The sequence below is a fragment of the Pholis gunnellus genome, assembly GCF_910591455.1.
Source record: "Pholis gunnellus genome assembly, chromosome: 7".
In the NCBI taxonomy this organism is placed as follows: domain Eukaryota; kingdom Metazoa; phylum Chordata; class Actinopteri; order Perciformes; family Pholidae; genus Pholis; species Pholis gunnellus.
In genome coordinates, this window is record NC_136533.1 from 19799265 (window position 1) to 19824531 (window position 25267).

Genomic DNA, 25267 nt, shown 5'->3' on the forward strand with positions numbered 1-25267 from the left:
ACAGGCAGTCAGGGTGGGCACCACTATGTCCCCCATCTTCACCGTCAATACTGGAACCCCCTAAGGCTGTGCTCTGAGTCACTTTCTATACAAACTCTACATCAGTGACTGTCTCAGCCCCTCCCACAAAACAACATACTTTACATGTTCTGCTGACACAGCCACACTCGCCCTCCTCACAGACAGAGACTTAACCACATCCTGCCAACAATCTGTTGCCCTCCTTATCCAGTGGTGTACTGACAGTCAGCTCAACCTCAACGTCACCAAGGCGAAGGAGTTCCTCTTTGACACCCGCATGAACATCACCACCCCTCATTGCCCAACTTCTATCAACGGCCACAGTGTAGAGCTCGGCATCAACCTGGACAATAAAATGGGCTTTGATCCTCACACCAGAGACATCCATAAATGCTGCCGGCAAAGACTCTCTGCCACTCACAAACTCAGGGTCCTCTCAGTCAAACCAAGCTTCACCCTACTCGTCCCTGGCTGAAGATATGGACGGCTACTCAGCCATCACTGCCTTAAAAAGCCCGGGCACACTGTAATAGACTTGTGTTGTGTTGTTGTTCTTGCTGGTTTAAACCCTGTTTCTGAGTGTTTGATTGTGTACAGAATGTGAGAGCAAATGTCCTCTACTGAGGTCAATAAAGAATGAATCTGAAGTCGTGCTCTGGCTTTGCACTGTGGTACAGTATCTTCAGTATGTAGCAGAGATCAAATAGCACATCAGCAAACTGCTGGCAAGTCAGCCACCATAAACCTTGCTGCAGTTCACCTGGGAGATTCACATGACAACGCATTGGTGAGCAAAACAATGCAGATACGGTATATCTCACCATGGCAACCAAAAATAGACGAAACATGAAGGACTGTGATGCCAAGTGAGCAATTCTGAAAATAGAGACTGAACAGGAAATAAAAAAACAAAGGAGTGAGAAAGAAAGAGTGTGAGCGTGGGCATTTAGATAAGATTTGGGTGGATGGAAAAAATAGGTGTCTTGCCTCTGTTGCCTCCAAACATACCTCAGGTTGGACCCTCCTATTCCTGCTCCAGCAGCAGCCCTGGAAGCGGCTAAAACCACAGCAAGCAGGCGAGGTCCCGTCTTCCCACATAGCACATCTCCCCCATGCTGCCACAAACACACCTCAGCCAGACACCATTTCCATCTAGAAGGTGTGTGTGTGGGGGGGGGGGGAATCACTCTGCAGGTCAGAGATCAGATAGACGCACTCAGAAGCAAAATGAAGGATGGTGATGATGATGATGCCAGGCCTGCATTTCCTCCTGCTTGTAGTCTAGAAACTGTAAATTGTTGGTGTTGCTCCTCGTCTCTATTTGACAAAATCAAGAACAGAGCTTTGACGCTACTAAGTTCAGTTCCGCTGTTTTTCCATCGTCGGCTTGATATGACTGAAGTCTTAACGCAGAACTTCCGGTGGTCCCCCTACACTCCGGACTCTGCATCATATATTCATATAAGATTTCATTCCGGTTGTTTAAGACCTCGGTGCCCTTTCCTTTTCTTCGTCGTCCGGTTCATCCAAACTATATTTCTTTGTTCCGGGATACAGACAGAGTAGAGAGGCAGGCTGAAGACAGCGAGTGAGAGGAGGCTGTTGCTTTGTGCTGTTGCTATAGTCGGTGAGGGAGTGCTCGCTGTCTTTGCCGCTGCCAGTGACGTATGGATGGGACTCAACAAGGGACCCATCCTGAGCCGGAGACACAGCAGCAGGGGCCTGGCACTTAGCTTCCTGTAAAGGAGGCCTGTGGAAGTGCAGGTCCAGAGAGGGAGGGGGTTACGGTAGATACAGAAACCCCATCAGCCTCCCTGATGGCCCTCTTCATGGGGCTGGGGAAGTCAGACAGGGAGGATGTGCAGCTCTAATGGGCCTCCCATGTGACGTCCGCAACTTTCCTCTGCCTTCTCACTTGCCACTGTATCTTGGAGACAACGCCAGAGGGGCTGTCAACCCCCTACCGTTCTCCACGTGCTTTGCTGCTGCCACAAATCCCTGCGGGATGCCACATTCTGGCTGACAACTAGTGCGTATGTGAAAGCTTATCCCACCGCACCCATGGCTGCCTCTGGCCTCCTGCCTGCTGCACACAGTGGCAGGGAACTGCAGAGTCCACAGCAGGACAGGACACAGTGGCTGAGTAGCTTTATTCTGCATGGGGGAGGGACATAGTGTTGTAATTGCCTCCCTGTATCTTTTTATTCACTTTTGATGATTAAATTATTTACTGGACGAGACTACAATGTGAGTAAGTGCCAGCTCTCTACCTCAAGTTACAGTGCAGCATTTCATTTTTAAGTGTTATCATTCCAAAGGACGTGTCCTTTTAGTGACCACATTCTGCCCATCCAACAAAAACAAAATCCATTAATCACCTTGTTTTGGTGACAGGAAAAATGCTGCTATTTCTGTAGCATGACTCAGCAGACTACTGTATTTTATTACTGCCCTGTCAGCCATTCTTGAAGCTTATATGGCACAGAGTCGTAGCTGCCTGCTTTATCTCTTTTCTTTCTACACATCGTTTTAGTTTTTAATCTAATTTTAATTTGCTCTAATCCCAGTGATAACAGTCATTTGACTGGCTGCTGGCTGTCCAGGGACACATTCTTCCCATGTGTTTGAACATTCAGGCCAGATCTGGATAGAGTGAACAGCAGATGGTTGGACAAGCAGGCCGGATGAGACTCAGTCAAAGCAGGGCCAAATGACCTTAGAGGACCATAACCCGGTGCCTTACATACTGTGAGGCCCTGGCTAATTGCTGCTATGGTGCCAGACGAGGCAAACTGACAGTTGGCACAGAAGAGTGTGGGTAGCTTGACCTGCATGGCTAGCAGGTGGACATCTGCAGTTTCAGAACGGGGAGCAGGCTTCTCAGCAACATATGGGTTCCCAGATTGACACGAGTGCATAGACATAGACACACTCACAGACATACGGACAATTATAGGCTCAACTGTGGTTTACGTAGGACATGATAATGGATCTTGGCAACAGTTAATTGGTGCAGATTAACAAAGTGTTTTCAGGTGATGTTCCCTGAGTCTTTCATCCAGCTATCTATGAATGGAAATTCAGTGGACCAAGACTTAAAGGACACTGCTCTTTAACCCTCCGAGCAACCACGGAAATCACGGCAGACATTACTGTATTTAAGAGGCTGTAGCGGGCTTAGTCTTGAAGCGTTCATATTTTCAAACTAGACAACCTAATGAATCCATTGGTACCAGCCATGTCATGCTAGCTTGAAGTGAAAGATGAATAAGGCTCCAGAATTAGGCAACATTTTCAAGGGGTCCCTTGACCTCTCAGCTGAAGATATCTGAATGAAAATGGGATCTATGCTACCTACAAATTTACCCCTTTACAGGCATACCGACTTTATGGTAAGCCCAAACTACAAAAAACAATAACAATAATTTGCCTATTCTAAAAATGGTGTTTTGGACTTTGTCTGCATGCTGAGGTTCCTAAAGAGCCTTGGAATTGCATACATTGTGTATGACTGGAAACCTGCAACTCTTGTGGTTCCAATGAGCCCAATTCTGTTCATGTGTGATGATGTTATTCCCCATATTAGCCATTTCATTGTAGTGAAACCATTTTTTGAAACTTGATGTCACTATATAAAATGACCTGTTATCTCTGGGAGCTTGATAGAATTTTACAACCACAAACTACAGATCTAGGGCATTCAGAGTGTGTCTGACTTTAGTATGTATATTGAAAATGAAGGGGTTTCTGAGCAGTTTCAATACTTCTTCTTCTATGTTGCATATACTGTTGACCTGCTATCTCCCCCCAACAAATCCCCTGTGCCCCCCTAAAAAACAGATCATATGACAGGCATGAGGAAAGGGCGACTGACTTCACCACAACTACTGTAACAATGGTATCTGATGAACAACCAGCACCAGCAGTCAGTGTTTTAAAAGAACATCCAATAAGCTGTTAGTAAAGTAATTACAATCAAGTCAAGTTCTGAATCTCTTGCCAGATTATCCTCATGCTCTATCAAAAGGAATCAGCAATGAGTGATTTTGTGTGTGTTTCTTTCTTCAAGTAAATCCATGCATGCATGTGTGTGTGTGTTTGTGTGATTGTAGTGGCTAAAACAATTAAGCGGGGCTCAGACCAAGTGAAATCCCATTAACCATGTGGAGAGGCTCACATCACGTTGGGGAAGAGGGTGAGACAAAAATGCATCTTGGGTCCAGCAACAGTAACAATCAGCAAAGATTTGATGGTAGCAAAGCTCTGTCAAAGTCTAAATGGGCTACTGCAGCAGTCACATTATACGTTTGCTGCGTAGCTTCAGTCAGGAACATTCTGTACTGATATAACATGTATATATATAGATATACATATGGCTCTTGAGTGTGACGTACATGCAGCTACTCTGTTTTTGAGCAGAGGGCGACGGCAAGTTGTGTTTTGATATTATATGCTGTGACTTCCTGGTAAACATGGTGGCTCACTACACCCCTTGACAGAACAAATCATTGAAAATGCAGAATGCAAACAATCAAAATGCCGTCATAAAATGATCACCTCTACGGTCATTTTGAGCCATTGCTACTCGCACCCAAGTAGTGCTGGACTATATAGGATGATATACAGTATAAATGAAATGAATAACTTGGACAACAGATATTTGCAGATCAATAACATTATTATTCATTATCACAGTATAATTCTCGAGAACCATGTGTTGCCGGGGGCCCAAGGGAGCGCAGTCTGGAATTTGGTGCAATTTGGACACATTCAATATTATTAACTTTGAATAAAAAAGCGAATGCCTCTTTTTTTCAGCTGGATGCTGGATGTACTTACATTACAACCGCACTCTTCTTCACTTCCCTGGACTCAACAAGCGATAAGCGGTTCTCTGCAAGCAGCGATAGCCGGTACCAAGAAATCGGCCCGCTCCGAACATGCACTGCACTAGTTTCATTGAGATATTTATAGTTTGTTTGTTCTTCTTATTGAGGTCCTTTGCCTACAATGACATTGTTTCTGTCACATACACTGTCATAGCCAACGTTCCCCATAATTTATAACCACTTTTGTGTATTTGAAGGTGCGATTGTGTGGGGTGGTTATTGGAGGTTGACCTACTACTTCAAATGTGTGTCAACTGTGCCAGCTGGTCGAGTCCACCTACAAACAGAGTACACATAATCCTCTTGTGCTTCATGATACATGAAACCTCCCTTCATGTTCCGTAATAAACTCAAACAGACATACAAGAGCGTCCTGTCTTTTCTTTGTCAGACAGAGACCCAGACTGTTACATTTTTTTCCAGAATTAGATCAAAAGCCACGTTCCATGGCCTTGTTTAGCAGGTAGTTGGGCCGTGGTGGTATTAAAAAACCCAATTCTCGAATGTGAGTCTGAAAAATGAATCCCTCACTTTTGAGGCTAATCTAAAATACAGACAAACCTAATCCAGTGCTCCAACTCATCTAGTGCGGGATCACCAAAAACAAACCTTTTTCACACAGCCATACTGTATTTACAGTTCTATCCTCAAATTAGTCAGTACAAAAACTATATTCCTATTGCCATCTCATCATCTCCCTTTAATATTAAATAAATCAATACTCACACAGATTAACAGGCAGAACGCTTCTTCAACTGCTCCGAATACAACCTACTTAAAACACCATCGTCGATACTTTTCAGTTCAACATAATCAGACTTTCTCTACAAATTGCTCAGTTATGGAAGCCTTACCTCATTAATTATTCTTTCATCTAAGATCGGCTGCTTTCCATCCTTGGAATGAGACCCGACCCAGGGCCCCATGTCTGGCTCTGCTCGTGCCTCAGAACCTGACTGTTATTTCAATAAGGCCGATCAGATTAAAACGTTGGCCCACTCGCCAGACAACTGAGGCAGGTGTGGCGCAAAACTTGGACAAGTGCATGTGTATGTGAAATTTCTCAAGCCTGCTAGTTTACCTCCACAACCATAACATGTGTGTCAGAGGTTTCGGTGCTAAATATGCTTACAACACTCCAGGCTTTAGCCCCTATCATGTGCAGTGCGGGTGTTGACCTGGATGCCCCAGACTCTGCCCTGCCAGCTCTGAGAACCTGAGGATGGAGCAGTTGCACTCTTGCAGCCAGGCCTGTGTGAGTGATGATGGCCTGGAATCTCTTGGGCCGCACACCTCGTCCTCAAATGGCTCTGATGTTGCCCGCCTCCAGGCGACACAAGTCACCATATCACATTTTTCCTTTTTTAACTTTTCCCCCTGTCTTTTTTACGTTCTTCAAATCTTCTTGCCGTTGCTAAAACCGGTCAAGAAACGCAGAGTCACTGCCCGTATCCCACCACTCTGAAACCGTTTGCCTGTCTCCTTGCTCTTACATGGGTGATGGGCGAAGGTGAGCTTTGACACCCAGGTAAGATGAGCGTTGTCCGCTCTTCTTTTGACCCCATAAGCACTGACTCTCCTGTCACCTTCAACAACAACAACCTCGCAAGGCGATCCGCTTTTGTCGGCACTTGGATACAAAAGACCCAGTGTCCGAGCTAGACTGACACAGACAATACACTGCCTTCAAACTGTAACAATTAGTGCAAATTGCAGGGATTATTCCGATGACATGTTTGGCCGATGTGGACAATGAGGATTGAAACGCTTGTTGTCTCTGGGTGCCAAATACAAGAGGCTATACCGTGCCACACAGTGTCATCAAAACACCGTGGAGGGACAGAGTTTGAAAAGGAGATCCCATCTTAGACTCTAACGGTTTTATTATCCGGTTTTATTAACTGCGGCATTTGCTGGTTCAGACACAGTGGTGGTAATGTGTGCAAAAGTATTTAATTATTGTTTAATTTGATTAATTATTAATTATATTAAATAAATATTATGATATTTTCATGTATGATGGAATCAGTGCGCCTAACAAGGCGACAACAACCAATCCTCTTATACAACAATACTTTAGATAAGACCTCACACATTATTACACAACAATGCTCCTGAGCCTAAGGAGATGGAAGGAGCGATTGCGACGGGGGAGGACGTTGGCATACCCTGTTTAGCTGCTCTGCATTGCATGACTCACCGTTAAAGGAAAACAGACGCTACGTGCAACCAAGCCAGGCACTCATTAACAAAACTCCCAGGGTGGCTGTTTACCCAGCATTCTTTTAAAAATCCAATTAATGTTTATCAGACTTGGGGAGTGTCTCAGTCCAGTTGTCCTCTCTGGAGCACCTCCTCAACATGGAAGCCTGCAGCTGTGACACGGCAGCACAAAGACGAGGCTCAGCCTGGGCAGTATGCGGCCAAACGCAGCCCAGGCTTCCACAGTCCTGTGTGCACCACCAGTGGGAGGGATAACAGTCATCCACAGCAGAGTGGATGCTGCCAACTATTACGGGGCATTCACATGTTGAGAAGCATTGGCCATGTGACGACCCTGACCACAAGCTAGAGAAAGTTTCAGTTGGCACACTCAAATGATAACAAACACGCAGAAAGATGAACTCCAACTGAAATTACGCAGATGACCGCACAATCTCATGCACACACACGCAGAAGTAGAAGTAAGAAGAAAGGCTATTAGAAAGGATGGTATTATATAGGCTACAATAATGTGCTGGGTGACACTGATATCTGCAGAGGTGAGCGCTCTCTCTTAATGGCCACTTTTATTTCAGGGGGTCCGGTGTCAACAAAGGACAAAGCTGTGATGAGAAACCCAATCAGGGGCAGGGTTCATCAGAATAATGGGGAGGCACACTCCCTATTCCTCAGTCAGTGAGGGTGGAGGCTGGGCCAGGTGCACGGGTCTGCTCTAATACTCTGAAGCAGGTCATGAAGAGCACAACAAATGATCCAGTGTTGTGACATTGTTTTTATATAGATTAGTCGATCGACATAGAGACAAACTATTTTGGTTATCAATACATTTTGGCATAAAGACTCCAATACGTCAGGATTAGTCTTCGGTGAGGGGAAGTACATCCAAAAATAAGTCATGTGATATACCACTTTATTGGAACGATCTGAAAGCGCTTTATTATATAAACAGAGGGCTAAAATGCTGAAGGTGGACTTCAGTACTGAGTCATATCATGTCAAAGCTACAAACACGCTGCCTGCTACAGTCTCTGGATATTTCACATCTTGAAGGGGCAGAGTGCATCTGTTGAGAGCAGCTGCTTTTATTTGTAATGACGCAAATGCTCTCTATTGATAGCCTAACTTTGAAAAAGAGAGAATCTTTTGAACTGACACTCTCATTGCGTAAATATCTTGTTAAAGCACTAATAGTCAAACTTACAACATCAGACGCAATATTGATATTTGGGTATAGGGTCATAAATATTCATATTTCTGACCAGATATTTAAATGTTCTCTTTGATCGCCCAGCCCTACCCTGCAGCGCGAAGAATTATTGTCAAAGTTCAATCAACAGTAAGTAGAAAAGTGTCCTATAGGAGCTCAGTGAGGGCATTGAAACACTCTAATCCCTCCCCGCGGGAAGAGAGGGTGGCGAATCGGTCCAATGCAGCGTGAACAGGTCGTATTTGTCGTGGAACTTTCCATGAAGAGGAGCAGTCCTGGTGTCAGCGCAGAACTCCTCTGATACAGTATGTGGCCTTAAAATGGCTCAGGGTTGGGTAGTTTTGTTCTCCAAACATTTGCAATAAGTAACAGCAGGGCACCTCTCTCAGATGGCTTAGTGTCGCTAGGCCAAGAACATCACAAGGCAGGGTATGTCCCCTAATAAATCACTTCTGCTGAGTTCATACAATTACCTAAATAACATTTATTTAATAGCCTGCACGGGGTGTAAGGTTGCTTGGAGGCACTCCAAAACATAGCCACCGCTATAAATGATGGTAATATACTGAAGCGGTCAGGCTGACAAGAAAAACAAAACAAATACAAGCCTATCAAAGACTTAGTATTGACATGAATAACAAACTGTCCTCTTACCTTGATCAGAAGTGGAAAGGTGCCTTTTCTTTCCTTTAATAGCTTTTCCAGCTTATTTTTCGAGCCAATTCTGTCCAAAGGAAAAACGTTTACGCATGGAAACTAATATTCAGTGATGCCAATAATTATTGGTCCATGGTTCAACAACAATATATAGACCCATATATTAAAAAATGCATGAATTTATGAGTTTTCGCTTGTTGACAGTCATGGCTGTAAAATGAAGAGCCTTTTTCATTGCTGCAGCCTTTTGCATTAAACTACACTGACACCTTCTGGACACATAATATTTGGTTTGTCTTAGATTCAGCATGTCAAGCTCTGCCTGTTTTATGGAGGTGTCAAGTCAGTCAGTCAGTCAGGCAGTTTCTGGTGCGAAACTACCAACATAGTTAAGTTTCTGAACAAGTAGCTTAAGCTAATTTATTATTTAACCCGAAGATAGATAACTTTTGTGAATGGTAGGCCCAACGTTACCTGACAAAAAAAATACTATACACGAGTTTGGCTCACCCTTTAAATCTATAGACTGGCCTCTAGGCGAACACTATAAAGAATACAAAGATATTATGCGAAACATGAATAAACAAACAACAAAACAGTAACTTATTGCACCAAAAACGCGCACTAACCTTTTCTCTGATGATTTGTTCGGCGCGCTCATGGTGAAATAAATCAACAAGTTGGCAGTGATGAAGCAGTCATGCGCGACATGCCCAACAGTCTCCGAGCCTGTGTGCCGCGGAGCGTTACCTCCACCGGCTTATCCGCAACACAATGCCTGTTATACTCGGCACTCTACTCACTGACAGTTTGATTCTGCCTTTTTTTACTCTGACGCAGCTTTTTAGACAGGCGCTCACGTGCGTGCTTGCGCGCGCGCGTGTATAGGTGAGAGGAGAGGGAGAGAGCGCGAGACAAAGAGAGGAACAGACACCCACTGGGATATACGTTTTCCTCATAGGTGTAGCATTGCATTGAATGCACAACGATTAATTTGACATCAGGAATGCAAACTTCTAAATGCTTACAAATATTATGATAAGAAGGTCACTTAAAAAGTTAAATTATGTAAAAAGAAAGAAAGAAAGAAGTGAATGCAGATGTTAAATGTTGTAAGCTGTTGGAAATTGGTGCCGTTGTTTTCTTTTGTTTTCGAATGTATTTCCTGTATGACGTTTGGACCCCTGAAGCAATAACCAACTTGCACTCATATGATCAAATTAAATATAGAAAAATCCAATAGAAAAGGAAAAGCTGCAATTCTCCAGAATCAACTGTAACAACATAGTTAAAATCTATCATTATGATAAACTTTAATAAGCTCGACAACTCTCATCCCAATGATAAGTGGAGACAAACACCTGTTCCTCTCTCTATCATTGATTGGCTGATTAGCACCAGGTGTGGAGTGCCACTTAATTCTGACCCTATTGTGAACCATCTGTCTCCCATTATCTTCTACTTCCACTGTAAATTATTTATTTGGTTGTGCAAAACGTGCATGTCTGATATGCCCAATGATGGGATGCTGCATTTATGATTATGTACACATAGATGTATCCATTCATATATATTTCTTAACTAACCATTTATAACCATTTATTTTCATTCATACTGTAGAGCACCATTCAAGACACACCAAAAGACACTTTACACAATAGATAATAAATACGAATGGACCCATATGAAATACAATATATATATATATATATATATATATATATATATATATATATATATATATAACAAGCTAAGGGAAAAAATAATATATTTTCCTTTGTGCTCATTTCTAGGCAGTTAAATGAAACGTTTTATCATTTTACGGATGCTATCCTGAAACTGTCAGAAAGACTCCATTAAAGACAAAACCGATATGATCGGAGAGAACACAAGTCTGTGTTGTAGCCATTGCCATGGCATTGTAATCTTTACCTGACTTGTCATTGCTTCTTCATCATAATTCCTAACTTTGTCCTGAGATTTAAGATCACTTGCCGAAAACAGAAAAAAACAGCACAGAACTCAGGTTTATTTCAACAATGTGGTTTATATAGAATTAACAAGGCAACATTGCAGCACCAGTCAGATAGCGACATTCACTTTATCATGTGACCAGCTTATTCTCCTGTTATTATAGGCAGCAATGAAACTGAGCACCATTTGAATTGACAACAGAGACAACCTAAGTTTGACTAAAGCAAGCTATACGTTTGAGAACGACACAGAAGATCTTTTGACCAGTTTAATATATCCGCTCTGTGCCAAAGCCCTTTTTTACTATCAGGTCTGCACTGCAACAGGGAACGTGATAGAGTCCAATAGAGAGACCATTATTTTGAAATTAGGCAGTATGATTCTTGAAAATTATGAATTGTTTGAACAATCATAATGCACTGGTGGATAATTGACTTGTTTCACTTCAGGAAATTAATTACAGATATAATATGTACAGAGTTTGATGGATATATTTATTTTGAAAGGATAATCCACCCCAAATCCATCTTTACAGTATCACATCTTCTATATTACCACAGATGGAGTATCTCTTTAAATCTTCATCTCTCTCAAATAAACTGCATTTTAATTTGCGTTTGCTTTTTATAGGGAGGAAATCACGGTCAGCATCTGTTGGCTAGAACTAATTTACAGCTGTTCCAAATCCTTTAAAACTGACACAATCCACACACTCATATGGCATTTATTCTTTGAGTTAGAGTTATAAGTTTGAGCATTAAACCACATTTGGATTTGATTCAAAGATGAGAACCACTGCAGCTAGAATTTTTACTATTTGTCTGTAATACTTTCCAGATTTCAGATCAGGAAATTTGAGCACCGTCCTTCTGAGAACAAGAGAGACAGAATGAGTGTCACGGCCACATGGTCTCGATTTTCTCTGCTGACCAGCCTTAAGGTTAGAGAGTGTGTTTGTGAGAATAACAATGAGCAGCAGCGAAGGAGACGGTTTTAAAGAAATGACAAAAGAAATAGCCTTGGTTCCTTATTTCCTTTTAAGACACTTGATAAACAGCTTTGGTGCACACCTCTGCTTCACCATTAACACTCTCTGCCTCATCTGCTCACAGACCACAGACAGAGAGACAAAGACACTTTGTGAGGCACGGCGACTACGGGGCTTCCCAAGAGGAGGTAGCAGCTGGACGTCTGGCAAAAAGGTCAGATCGGATCCCGGTTCAGTTGTGATGCGAGCGGATCGAACAGGACTGGGCTGATGTTCTGAGGTTGTGTTATGGTCTTAGGTGAGGCTGAGGTCAGGCTGATCTGAGAGCAGAACAGAAAACATTAGGCGTTGTCTAAAAGGAGCTAAAGGCGCAAATGAGCATTCAACGTGACTGAAAACATACCTCATCCCAGGTGCTTGTGATGATGTTTTTCGTAGCCCACTGCATTGCTCGAACTGGTGCCTGTCAGTGAAAGAGCCATCAACGTGTCAGGAAGATCGGCGCTGATTTCTGATTCAGTAATGTTGCAGCTTTTTTAGGTTGTCCACATTACCTCACTTACCTAAGTAGTCCTTGTAGTCCTTGAAGTATTTGTGCCTCAGACGTCCTTCTGTAAATAAAATTGCAAAAAAGACAAAAAAAAAGAAGTAAGGTTGACATCTGCTCTCCATATCATACACATTGCACTTGCTTGAAATGCAATTATGAGATGCATAAAGTAAAAAAGGTTATCTTCTTTGGATTAGATCATTAGTTTAATATTTCTGCCAACCGCTTCAGCCACAGATTATGTTGAGGCAATCTGCTCTATTGACAGAGCACTCCAATTTGCATATTTCTAGATCTATCTAATGGGAGAAACGTGGCACCTAACAGCATGTGATGTGCTAAGAGATACCAGAGAGAGTCCTGTCCCTGTCCCTTGGGGATTTGAAAGAGCACAGACTTTGCAGAGAAGTTCCATTAAATCTGACAAGCAACAGATTCGTTTTAGAAGATAAAATTAAGATAGGAGATGATTTGTGTCAAAGGCCTGGCTATAAGTCAACGGAAGTACTCTAGCCATACCGGAGTTGCCACGTTGCTTGATGCACTGTCCCCGGTTTGGGATGCCAGTGGCAGGGTTTCCTGGATTGATGATGTGGCACTCGTAGCCCGTGGGACAGTGAAGAGGCTCGTCTCCATCCTCAGTTGTGCTGCAGGCCTCAGCTAGTGGGCAGAAAACATACTGTGCATGAGAAAGAAATCAAAAACATGAAATATACTAGTGTCAGTGGTTATGGTGTTGGTATGTTTTTCTTCTGTTTTGTTTACTTGTCCTCCCTCAACCTACCATGCAAACTTCAGAAAGCCTACAAGAACCTTTTATATCCATTGAAGCAGAATGACAGTTTTAGAATAATCTCCAGCTGTGATTTTATTTTAGTCTACTGAGACGATTAACAGTGGAGAACTTGGTCTCTTTGTCCCTTCTAATTAAGTTGTTTCCCCCTTGTTGATCGTCAACTTCAGCAGCACATACATCACCGGAGGGTGGAGCTACAGGGAAATCAAACCAAAATGTGCTGAATGACACCTGGTGTCGTACTCACAGGATCGCATTAGCATTTGTGAAGGCTAAGGTACCCTCTGATCATTGAGAATTTCAGTAAGGTGAGGTTTTTTTTTTTTTAAGTCATGCAAGCTGACCATGAGGAGCTGCAAGTGTTTCCTCTGACCTCAGTGACTCAGGTGTTGGTGTGTATACTCACCCTGCAGAACCTCCTCAGGGCCGTCTAGCAGCCAGCCGTTGCCCCCCAACCACCGAGGCTTGGGCTGCACGAGCCAGTCCAACACTGTTCAGAACACACACACAGATCCACAGCCATACTTGTTAAATGGTTTCAAGAGAGACACAAAAACAGACTCATTTCCCAAACACAACTGTGTGTAACTGTCTGCTGGTTCTGCTGACCCGGTGGAGGCTGGACCGACTCCAGGCAGGCGTAGATGCATCCATTGTAGCAGCAGCGTTTATGGCGCTCACACTCTGAGTCTGAGCGGCAGCCCGGCACCTCACAGGCTCTCTCTGGCAGCATCTGGGGTGGCGGCGGACACCTGTCGTTCTTCTGGTGCTGTGTGGACTGGGGTTGGTTGGGGTACTCGTAGTCCTGGAAGAGAGAGAAATAATGTAGATGAGGTTTGTTCTAGTAGCTGTTTGTACATTTCACTGGATATAAGAGAACATTTTTAAGCATTTAGTTTAATACCAGCTTGGCTAAAAATCGAATTCTGTCGTTAGACCTGTACTTCCTGACGAGTCATTTTGGAAGGAAGTGTTTTGTTAAACATCATGAAGGATTTTTGGAAATTTAAATTTGGTTCCAAACTGGAAAAAAAGACAGCACTGGATGCTAACTGTGTGGTTGTAAAATTGCACGGATTGCACTTTCTAGCCACCAGAGGGCAGCAATGGATCTGAGTGATCCCTTTTCAGCACAGCAGAGCTCCAGCAAGGACACTGATGTTTTGGCTTCAGTATGCCTGCCTGCCTGCTCAAGTCTTGACCTGGATCGGGAACGTGACTCACTGTGTGAACAAATGCTTTTCTAGTGATTCTGAGAGGGAGAAAGTAGGCCACAGGACCCTGAGCCAAGCAAAGACACGCTTCACACACGTTGACGGCTTTGGCAACCTTAAGCGCAGGCCCACATGCTTCCAGTGTTGCTGAGAAGACCTCCTCTTAAATACTTTGCAGAGGATAACTTAACGAGATCTGCATCACAGCCATGGCGTCTGGGGTTTAATAGTTGTTTTTTTCCCCTCAGCTGCTGCTCGTTATTGATTCCTGTTCATTGGTTTGGACAAGTTATGTACACATGGGGAATATTAAAACAAAATCCCAAGTAGCACAGCTGCCCTTGACTAAACATTAACTCTCATACCTTCTCAAACACTGTATTTGCTTTCAGTGTGATCAAGTTCATTCCACAGTTCATCACTTTTATAGCAACAAAGGTTACCTTTGAACTCTTTGCCCTTCAACGGCACAGGAAGTTATGTTGCTGGTTGGTTATCCAATCCTTTGTAACACTGTCATCATGGCTGTAATCAAATTTAAAATGTAATTACCGCAGAGTTGTTTGTCATAACAACACATGCTGTGTCAAACAAGCACAACCAGTGTTTACATTTTTCTGAATATATATGTCTTTTCAGTTGTGCGGGTGAATTTCCGAGACTTTCCAGTCCATTCATTTGGGAGGGTGAGAGAGAGAGAGAGAGAGAGAGGGAGAGAGAGAGAGACATGGGTGTTTTTCCTCTGCACCAGATTAGTAATTAGATAATCAGCTTGTGGGTCGCACACGGTCATTAAAACTGTGCTGTTTATTTGGCAGGCTTACTGAACGCTCTTACAAACCAACCGGAAAAACGAAAGCAAATGTTTGGCGTGGATGGTGGTATCACACACACTGTACGTGTTCACTCTAAACCCACATTAATTCGTTCTGGCAGCTGAGAGCTCGGTGGGTGGATGGTTGTTTGAGGGGTGGGATGGGTGATTCACACCATAGAGGGATGGAGGGAACAATACAGTCAGAGCCTCTAAGAGTTACACTGTGGTGCTGCATATTTACAGTAAGCAGTCCAAGTTTTGATTGCACATCACTTGAGGGGCTGGGTTTGGAAGTTCAATATCTTTTGGGGACTGGCTGCAATGTGTTTGTAGCTCTGAGTCAGTCTTCAGCATTGTTTCCTGACACAGAAGGCCGCTTTTGTTCCGATAAACCCACTGTGACAAAGCTAGCAATTAGCTAGTATACATAGTGGAGCGTTTAGCAGCTGAAGAGCCAGATATTGTTTTTCAGGAGTTGGTGGAGACCAAAACAGAGCTAAAATGAGAGCTAATATTGGACTTCCAATTATCAGGTGACCAGAAACACAACCCCAAGTGAGCCCTAATGCTGTTCCATGTGTGGCTAATTAAACTATATCGTAGTTTCAAATGATTTCTTCAACTTTCCAAGGTATATACTGTATATCTGCACTTTGTTTGCAGAGTGAAGAAAACAAATGTGCCTGGGCTTCTTCACATATTCAGACTGGAGTTGCTAAGAATTTCCTCTCAGTTGCTTGAGATGATATGATGTGGAAAATCTCACTGCTGCCAAATAAAAGGAATGTCTGGCATATCAGAGGGACGGTGTGTGTATCTTTGTGTGTGTGTGTGTGTGTGTGTGTGTGTGTATGTGTACAGTAGCTATGGTACTTAGCTGTGATCTGCTCCAGTGAAAGTCGAGTAAAGCTTGCTTTACCGTTTGGCTCTATCAACTTCAAAAGATGATATGATAATGTTGTGGTTACAACTTTTACGCTGCCGCAAGTGGCCAAAAGAATCAAATTCTAGAGCGCCTTGGTAGCTGAGCGGGTACAGTGGATGTCGTATAATTGCAGAGTCTCGGTTTCAAATATTTTTTTCCATGTCCTACTTGGCACCGAAATGCAGGTATCATGTTGACACCAGGCCTTTCAAACTCTTTCATTCATTGCTCTCAGTGGAGCCGAAGTGGTTCATAACGTCTTTTGGTGCAATTAAATCTATGAATGAAGACTACAAAGTCTGCTGTGATTGGATGATGACATAATGACTGCCCTTACTCACCTAGTCTCATATCCGATCTGCTCCTAAAGTCTCTTGCAAACGTGTCCTACAAAAGATCAAGTGCGCCCTTCCTGTTTATGTGACTGCGTGTGTAAAGCGTGAGTTTGCTTGTACACACGAGTACTGTACGCGGCAGAAGCCACTCGTTCTTTTATATGTGTTTACTGCATTGATCCCTGAGCCTTAGACTTGCCAACACTGTGGATGCTACTTCTAACAAACTTTTTATTTTTTACTGTACTTTTGTTGTCATTCAGCTCTTCGTGTAACTGCTTCACCCTCAGGGCTCCTCTTGTGTCTTCTACGCTGTGTCTTGGTATGCCAGAAGGGCCGCCATGATCTACATCCTGAGATCTTTCGCACAATCCCACGCACATCTCTCTGATGTTCCACAATGGTTATTTACACTCCTGTCTGTTGTGCTGCTCTCCTGTAGACACTGGCAGCGGGCCCTTGTGGGCATGTTTTCCCCCTTTCTGTCAACTCTCACTATCTCTCTGCATCTTTTTTTTTTCTTTTTTTATTTCTTCCTCCTTGATCTCATTGGTGTTGAAGAGCATTGGCACGATGGCGGTCATAGCGCTTGATCTCAAACTGCTCGTGTTCAGTCTGTCTTTCCTTGTCTCTCTCTTTAGTGCTCTTGCTCTGCGGTTTATGGGGAGTTTGTGTGGAGAAGCCACTGGAGACCCAGTCTGGCTCCGTAATTGTACTGAGATCAGGCCGTTCATGCTTCCACGCAGAGATCTTAGACAGATACTGATATTTTCTGTTTCCTATGCTTCATGCACACAGAGACACATACGCATACCCAGAAGCACACTCAATCTCTGCACATACAGTACTGCGGGGTCAAGGCTGTGCACACATTTGCATAAACAAGGAAAACACTGTGTTCTTTCGTATAAGTGGCAACTCAAATGTGCCACATCTCCCATGTCTACTAGATGAAGTAGCCCACAGTACACATCTGGTTAGCTTTTGGGTTGTCAGGACTCATTTCCTGTTTCGATACCAGCAGTCAGTTTGACAGAAACATAGACAGACGTACAGATAGATAGAGAAGCAGCAGGCTAAACTGTGAGGCAAACAGCCTGTAAAGTGGGAGATGAGAGTTTCAGTGAGTGATGGGAAGACATGCTGATGGACAAACTGGTACATCGACAGCTGAGCAAAACTGTCTTTGAACTGTGGACACGCTGGGAGGGTGGTGATGTTTCACATTGAAATGCAGACCAACAGACTGGACCCATATGAGGCATGGTTTATGCGACAGGGGGGGAGCTAAACCAACTGTGAATGCAGCTAATTAGTGTTGGGAAAACAGCATCTGCTATCTGTCAGTCATAGCCGAAGGTAGCAGGGACGGCAATGATAGAGGTCACCCTAAACTCATCTATTACTCCACTATTCTGTTTGTAGTGCAGATGTTTGGTAAGCAGTGTTATGGATACAAACATGTCTCTGGTCTCACATACTAAAACTCAGGTTTGCTATGAATTGGTTGCAACACAAAAGGAATGTCTGGAACATCAGAGGCTCCAGCTCAAAAAAAAAGTGAAGGAGCAGTTGATGTGATTGTCTGGTTTGTGTGTATAGCGTACTGAGAGGCAATCTACTACAGTGTTAGTCCAATCATACACTTCTGACCAGCCGGATCACATCATCTGACTGGGATTAGTCCTGCTTAGAACCGCACACACCAGTTCACGCAGCTACTGGTAAAATGGATGACTGACTGACTACAACAACTCCCCTCTTTACAAAGAGCCACAAAATATACACTTGAAAATATTCACAAAAAATTGCCTAAATTGAAGGTGCTGTTGCCCTTCATTTATGCTATTTTCCTGAATTTCCCACATTTAATATTGAAGTTTCTGTGAAATATATTCTTATAATTGATGGTAAATTTACAAATATCGTTTTTGTGGATTGTCTCCTACGTACGTTTTAAATTACTTTCTTGAGAATAACATACAACGCTCTCTTTATGTTAATATTCAATATGCACCAAACCTTTCCTAATTAGAAAAATATGTAAACGATGGCATTGAAGAAAGAAATGTGGACATCCAGGCTGTCAACACATACTTATTACATTTTGTTATGTATGGAATGTGTGTCTTGCTCTCGATGAATTTGAGTTATTACAAATGTTTGTATGTGTTATGTGATCTTTATATTAATTGTATCTGTAATCGATCTGTCACATTCATTTAATCTGCAGGGAATTTTACTGTTGCAATTATTTCGTTTTGTACAGACTAACTGCCAACTAAATCGTGAGCTAGCGCTCAGTCAAAATAGCTTCCTAAACGGTTTTGTTTACAAAATAAAGAGGGAAAAGCTAACAAACTTGCTAGCTTAGCTCAATCGCTAACAGGACAATAAGTTCACACAGGTTTTAAAGACATTTTTGTACCAGCAACTACTTTCTCGTGTTAGCAAATCATGTCTGTTTTCTGTGTATAGTCCACATAGCAGGTTAAATAAAAGTGAATGGTGCCAAGCAGCTAACAAGCTAACCCTTGAAAAGTTGAACTTCTCAGGGATTCACTTCCCCTGCAAGCAAATCCATTATTATCAGCAATTCTTTACTTTGCTTTATTTCATTACAATGGAATTTGGCCATTTTAAATGCCGGCGTGACCTTTAAACAGCCACTACTAGCCAAGGCTGTACTGCATTTGTCATGCATTCCCAGGACTTGTCAACTCTCAGCCTTAAAGGCCACAAACTATTTACTGATGAATTAAAATACATTCCTTGCGTTTAGCTGTGTTTGTGCAACAACACAGTTAAAAGAGCAGGAGTCAGGCAGTAATTTGATAGATGCTGATTCTCAACCGTTGCAATCAAAATGTCCCTTTAAATCCCCTTCAAGTCAGCTCATGACCTGAACCTCTGGGTTCACTCATATTTGATAGCATCAGCTTTGTTACATAGTGTAGACACTTCCTTATAAGCTACAAATCAGTGATGTGTGAATCTGTTTTGTTTTACGTAGTTGCCCCCGGCCGAGTCAAACAGCCGGCCAGCCCAAGAACAGGAAGTAGGCTACACATGTTTCTGAGCATCTGCAGGGGCCCTGTCTAAATACCAGGTGCTGTCAGAATGGTTCACATCACATCAAATAAATTAAAACTAAACTGGAAAGATTTATGGCGGTAGCCTCAGACACTGTTCCTGCTCACTGACATGCCCAGGCAGGTGTCTGAGCCAGACTGTGTTATGGCTGTATGAGACTAAATAATCTGTGTGTGTGGGTGTGTGCGACTTCTGCTGCTGACGCCATTCCACCCGTTTTCCCATCTACACATTAAATGTGTTTCTCTTGATTGTAAGTTACACTCTCTTGCCTATTTCTTCCCTCGACACCCTTATTTCATCCCCTGTTGTATTAGGCAATATTAGCCAAACACAAAGAGGAAATTAGAAAAGTGCTAGCGGTGACCTTTGACCCTTTTGGCAGGGGGAGGTCTAGATAAGAGAGCATGGAGGACGTGACTCTGCTCCTTAAGACAATCTGACCCAGAATACAAACATACACCTTTCTGTTAAGAGCTTTAAGTCAGATAACGGAAGTTAAGGTCATTCCTGCAAAGACAGTGAGATAGAGAGGCAAAGAAAAACATAATGAAAACACATTTTTTATGAACTGGAAATTGTAGATTTCATAATGCAAGTAAAAAGTGACAGCTTACATTTTGCTAATACATTTCCAATCTACAGTGAGCAATGTGTTTACACATCTTATTTGAAAATAATACATAAAATAAGACATTCACTTGATCATAGATTAGATAAATAAGGCACTCAGCATGTTGGTGGTCTTGAGTTTGTTATACATTTTTACCAATTTTCCTTTCAAGACTCACTGACTATTCCGTAGCACAGTGCCTACGTGAAATTCTCAGTGACTATAATTTGTCTTTCCGCGCAGCCCCGGTGTTATGAATGAGGCAGAGGCTGTGTGTGTGTGTGTGTGTGTGTGTGTGTGTGTGTGTGTGTGTGTGTGTGTGTGTGTGTGTGTGTGTGTGTGTGTGTGTGTGTATGCTTGCGTGTGGGGGAGGTGGTTGAAAAAAATTAAAGATTGAGAGATTGAGAGATGAAAAGGTTCAGAGGGAAAGAGACAAACTCCTTCTGCACAGCCGTCTCAGCATGTTCCAATTACAGCAGCTTTGAAGCAGAGTCAAGCAAGACGGTGCTTTTGGCCCATTCTGAGAGGAGACGAGAGAAAGAGATTTAAAAGAGGGAAAACGGGGGGTGTTGTGCTGAGAGAGGCACATGGGCGAGGGGGAGGAGAAAGCATGGCAGAGAGATGTCGAAAGGTTAACGGATTCATACGACAGAAGGGAAGAGAGACGAAGGCAGAGCATGACAGAGAGAAAAGGGCCAATGGGGGCACAACCCAGCTAGAAAGTGAGAACATTGAAGCACGAGAGCGAAAATGAAAGAGAAGGCAGCACGCTACAGTGAGCCCTTGTTAGAGATGATCAATCAGCCACACTGAGTTGAGTTAACAAGCAGGGGCCCGGTCTGCAAGTTCAGTTCCTGCCCTAATAATCCACTCTAAACACACACACACAGAGACACACACACACACACACACACACACACACACACACACACACACACACACACAGAGACAAAGGTTGTACATTGTGTGTGCCCCTCAATTACTCATATGGAAACTTGAAAATCAGCAACTTATTCCAACCTGTTGCACACTCCTCACACTCCGTCCATGTTGATTTTTCATGCTTCAAAATCAAAGCGTGTCCGTTACGTGTTTGTCGAAGCAATATCACTTTGTAGTAACACTCCATTGCAAAATAAAAGTCCTGCATTCAAAATGCTACATACAAGTTCAGAAGCATTACCATTTAAAAAAACAAAAACAGAATATCCTTTTCAAAGGGATGCATTAACCCGGATCAGCATTTTTATGTTGTTGTAATGGAGCTAATTGTGATTACTTTCTACTTTTGGGTAGTTTGGTCTATAACAATGCATCATAATCTGAAAATATTTCTTCAGTAACAGTAAAAAGTAGCATGGGATGTAATTAAGTAAAGTGCAAATTCTTCAAAATCACACTTCATTATACACATCTGCATGGTAAATATGAGGCCACAGCCTTTAGTCGGTTAGCTTCATATAGGCTACAAACAGGGAAACAGCCAGAGATGGGCAGTATTTGTATTACTTGTATTTGAAATACGTATTTCAATTACTTTTGAGTATTTTGTAATTTGTATTTGATAGGGCTGATTCAAAATCTAACGTAATTTGTAACAAAATACTTTAGAGTGGAGTAATTTTGTATTTAAAATACTCAAAATACTTTCTCCACGAATCAAAAAACAGTTCACGAGTTCAGTCTTCAGATCTTCAAGTTCAACGGATTGTCTGTCAAGTTAAATATTGTATCTGAGTGTGACAGATGTCAACTAACTTGATGTATACTTTATGTACATGGTGATGGTTATAATATCAAGCTAGCGATTGATGCTAACATGCTAATGACGCTAGCATGCTGTCTAGGCTAGCGCATAGCCAGTGTTTAGCAAGTTAGCTTATCAGTTGAGTAGCTAGCTATAGGAAGAGGGAGATTGGGAGCTTGTATGTCATATGTGATGAATATGTTCTTGTTGATACAAAACAAAGTTTATGGTTTATTAAGTTTATTAAGTCCCATTAATAAAAATATATATATACATAATCAATCAAGTTTTTGTCTTTCAATAGCTTTGCTAAGTTACATTGACATTCTGTGACTGTTCTTCCTTTTTGTGGGGTTCACTAGAGCTTTGTGTACATTATAGCCCAAACCCGAATGCTCTGCTATACCAAATTGTGAGAAAACGGAAAATCCAGAAAAAAGTATTTCCTATATTTTAAATACAAAATACATGTATTTTGTTACATTTTCCGGCACCAGTATTTTGTATTTTGTTGTAATACATTTATTTGGGGGTATTTTGTATCAAAATACATTTTGATGTATTTTTGCCCATCTCTGGAAACAGCCAGCTTGTTTTTAATCCATACAAAAACCAAAGTGGAAGAACCAAATGTACGTTTTTATCTTGTTTGTTTAAGCCACACAAATACCAAAGTGACAAACAGCAAGTTGCGTTTATGTTCTGGATATCACTGCTCCCGGCCAAGAAATAGTCCCGCACATAGCCCCTTGCCAGAAAATGTCGTTTTTATACATAATATTTCCTACTAACGTTACATCATGTGTGAATTGGTGAGCTATAGAATTGCTAGAGTCAGCTGTTTTTTTTTTTTAGCTTTTTAGCTTTCTAAGCTTAGCTTGTCAGCTGTTGGCTGTAGCCTTATATTGGTGTGACTGATCTTCTCATCTAACTCTCGACAAGAATTACTTGAACAGAGTATTTCCCTAAACTTGGTTAAATATACTTAATTTACACCACTGCCCTTTGCACTCCTGGGTTAAAGCACTCATACAAGGTCAACTTGACCACCTCTCACCTCAGCCACGAAACTGCTCTCACTGTGTGAAAACCAGCTTTCTGCAACAGAGCTGGTATTGTACTGTTACAAGCTGTGAGCTTTTCACCTACTTCCACTTTGGAGGATATTCTGAAAACAGCCAGTCAGATGGAGATAGAGAATAAACACACACACACACACACACACACACACACACACACACACACACACACACAGACACATGCAAAAGTCAAAAGTGAGGTTAGCATCCCAAACCTTATGGCTGAGTCCTCTTTTTCTGATTCTCCTGGTATCACTGCCTGTGAACAGGACCAACAGGGACAGCAGCAGCACCACAGAGCCCGACATGGTCTGTGTCCTGCACCCCAACTCCAAACTCTTACTGCGTCTCCCTCCCTTCCTGTCTCAGTGGTATTCCTTCTTCCTCTCCTTACTCCAAAGTGTGTCCTTTTACGCGCTTGTGGTGCCTTCCCGGCTGAAGCAATAACTCTCCGGTGCTCATGTGCAGCCAGAGATTTCACAAGCCCTCTCTCCCTCCAACGGGACCTGCCTTTATATCCGCCTGAGAAAAAGTGCAGGGCAGAATGACAGAGCAGAGGGGAGGAAGGGGAACGTACAGGGGGGAATGAATGGAGGCAGTGTCGGGATGAAACGAAGGAAGGAGAATAGTTTTGGGGAGCCGGTGAAGGGAGAAACAGCAGCTGTCTGTGCATCAGTCGCTGGAAGCCGCAACTGTCTGCTGGCACAGCGTGCGCACATGTCTCTTGGGGAGAGGAGGGGAGGGTGGGTGAAGGAGGGGAGGGGAGAGCATCAGATAGGGCAGTGCGTGTGAGACCTCCCCCTTGGCCCCGAGTTGCAACTTGCATCTCGCTGCACATCTGGTGATCTTTATGTGAGTTTGACAGAGTTGTCTCAGTGTGTGGGGCATATTTTATATTCTTTGCTTCTCGTGCTTTGCTCGCGTGCGGTATTGTAGGAGGGGAAATTAATGGATTCTAAGTGTGAGGTTTAAAAAAAAAATTGTTGACTGATGGCCTAGAGTTGAAGCAGTAATGTTAACTATTAACTGTCCAGCATCATTCGTTTACATTCCTGATTTTTCTTAGGGACAGGATATGCATGATTTATATGACAGAGTGAGGGTATACTTGAACAGTGTGTATGTATGTGTCCATGTGTGTACACTCCTGTGGTCTGTATAATATGTTTGGAGCAGATGAAGTGTGATTTCTGTGGCATTGAACCATACAAAATGAAAGCATGTGGTGTGTTTCAGGGAAAGGGGCCTCTTTTTTCACAACTTCCCAAGTTGCACCCTCTCAAACTAGGACATTAGACCCCCCAACCCCCCTCTTACCACTGGACCTTTCTCCCCATCCCCTCCCCTCACTCCATTCTCAGTGTCTTGCACTGAAAGGGAGAAAGAATGCTAAGCCTGCACAAATCTCAGTCATTATTAGTTTTACAGGAGCAGCGCTCGTGTCACTGGGAGGCCCACGGCTTCACTTACACAAAAGACAGAGTAAAGAGTTAGAGTGGGAGAAAATGAGAGAACAGAACAGGGGGAGATATAGAGATAGTGGAAGAGACTATGTGAGACAGTCAGACAGATCAGCCTGTCCACTTGGTAGCATCACATTATGATCATTATGGTGCAGGTGTGCATTTAAGATACTTTGGAAACGTTTGCTATGTCTCCCTCAACCTTCAGTCACTGTTGTGCCGGTCAAGCTTCAATTCTTGCATGCAAAATAATGCAGTTTAGTCTAAAAACTGTCTACCACTTAGAATTCTCAGTAATTTTGACAGAGGTAGACAATAGCAGGCTTCTCCTTGCTAGCTGCCGACTGACGATTTTGCTGGCTGAAACGACTGTAGCAGATTTTATGAGCTTTAGCTGTTTAGCTTATGTTAGCTCAACCAGTTGGCTCAACATGTCGTGTTCTGATTCGCTTCAACATGAGAGAACAAATGTAGAAAATGAAGTCAAACTTGTTGTAGCATATTTGCGACAGAGGCAAAATGTGTGTTGGATTTTAGATGGGCATGGTATGTTGGACTGGAATGAAATTCACTCGAATAAAAACAATATTGAGCTCCGTGTTGTATTATCTTGTCATGATTTTGTAAAATTGGACCGCACCCTGAGCTATCTGAAGTTCGTCCACAATTAATGGGG

General features: G+C 42.8%; 1 protein-coding gene across 2 annotated transcripts; it reads right to left on the reverse strand.

Moving 5' to 3' along the window:
- Positions 1 to 11030: 11030 nt before the first annotated feature.
- Positions 11031 to 23689, reverse strand: wfdc1 (WAP four-disulfide core domain 1). 2 transcript variants are annotated; one of them, XM_079163615.1, is made up of 7 exons: positions 23344 to 23689; positions 13915 to 14110; positions 13712 to 13795; positions 13029 to 13169; positions 12523 to 12570; positions 12363 to 12422; positions 11031 to 12279 (listed from the first exon to the last, which is right to left on the reverse strand). In XM_079163615.1, the coding sequence occupies exons 1-6, from the start codon at positions 23434 to 23436 to the stop codon at positions 12364 to 12366; spliced, it is 621 nt and encodes a 206-aa protein (XP_079019741.1). In that variant the 5' UTR covers positions 23437 to 23689; the 3' UTR covers positions 11031 to 12279; position 12363. The 2 variants fall into 2 exon arrangements, with proteins under 2 accessions (XP_079019741.1, XP_079019742.1); XM_079163616.1 differs by lacking the exon at positions 11031 to 12279 and having other exon boundaries at positions 12514 to 12570.
- Positions 23690 to 25267: the final 1578 nt, after the last annotated feature.

What these genes read in the sequence shown, in the direction of transcription:
- wfdc1 (XM_079163615.1), bottom strand. Translation starts at nt 23,436, where the DNA reads ATGTCGGGCTCTGTGGTGCTGCTGCTGTCCCTGTTGGTCCTGTTCACA. An exon ending in GTCGGTCCAGCCTCCACCGG is followed by an intron (nt 13,796 to 13,914) that starts GTCAGCAGAACC and finishes TGTTCTGAACAG; the next exon opens with TGTTGGACTGGCTCGTGCAG. An exon ending in GGACTACAAGGACTACTTAG is followed by an intron (nt 12,423 to 12,522) that starts GTAAGTGAGGTA and finishes TTTCACTGACAG; the next exon opens with GCACCAGTTCGAGCAATGCA.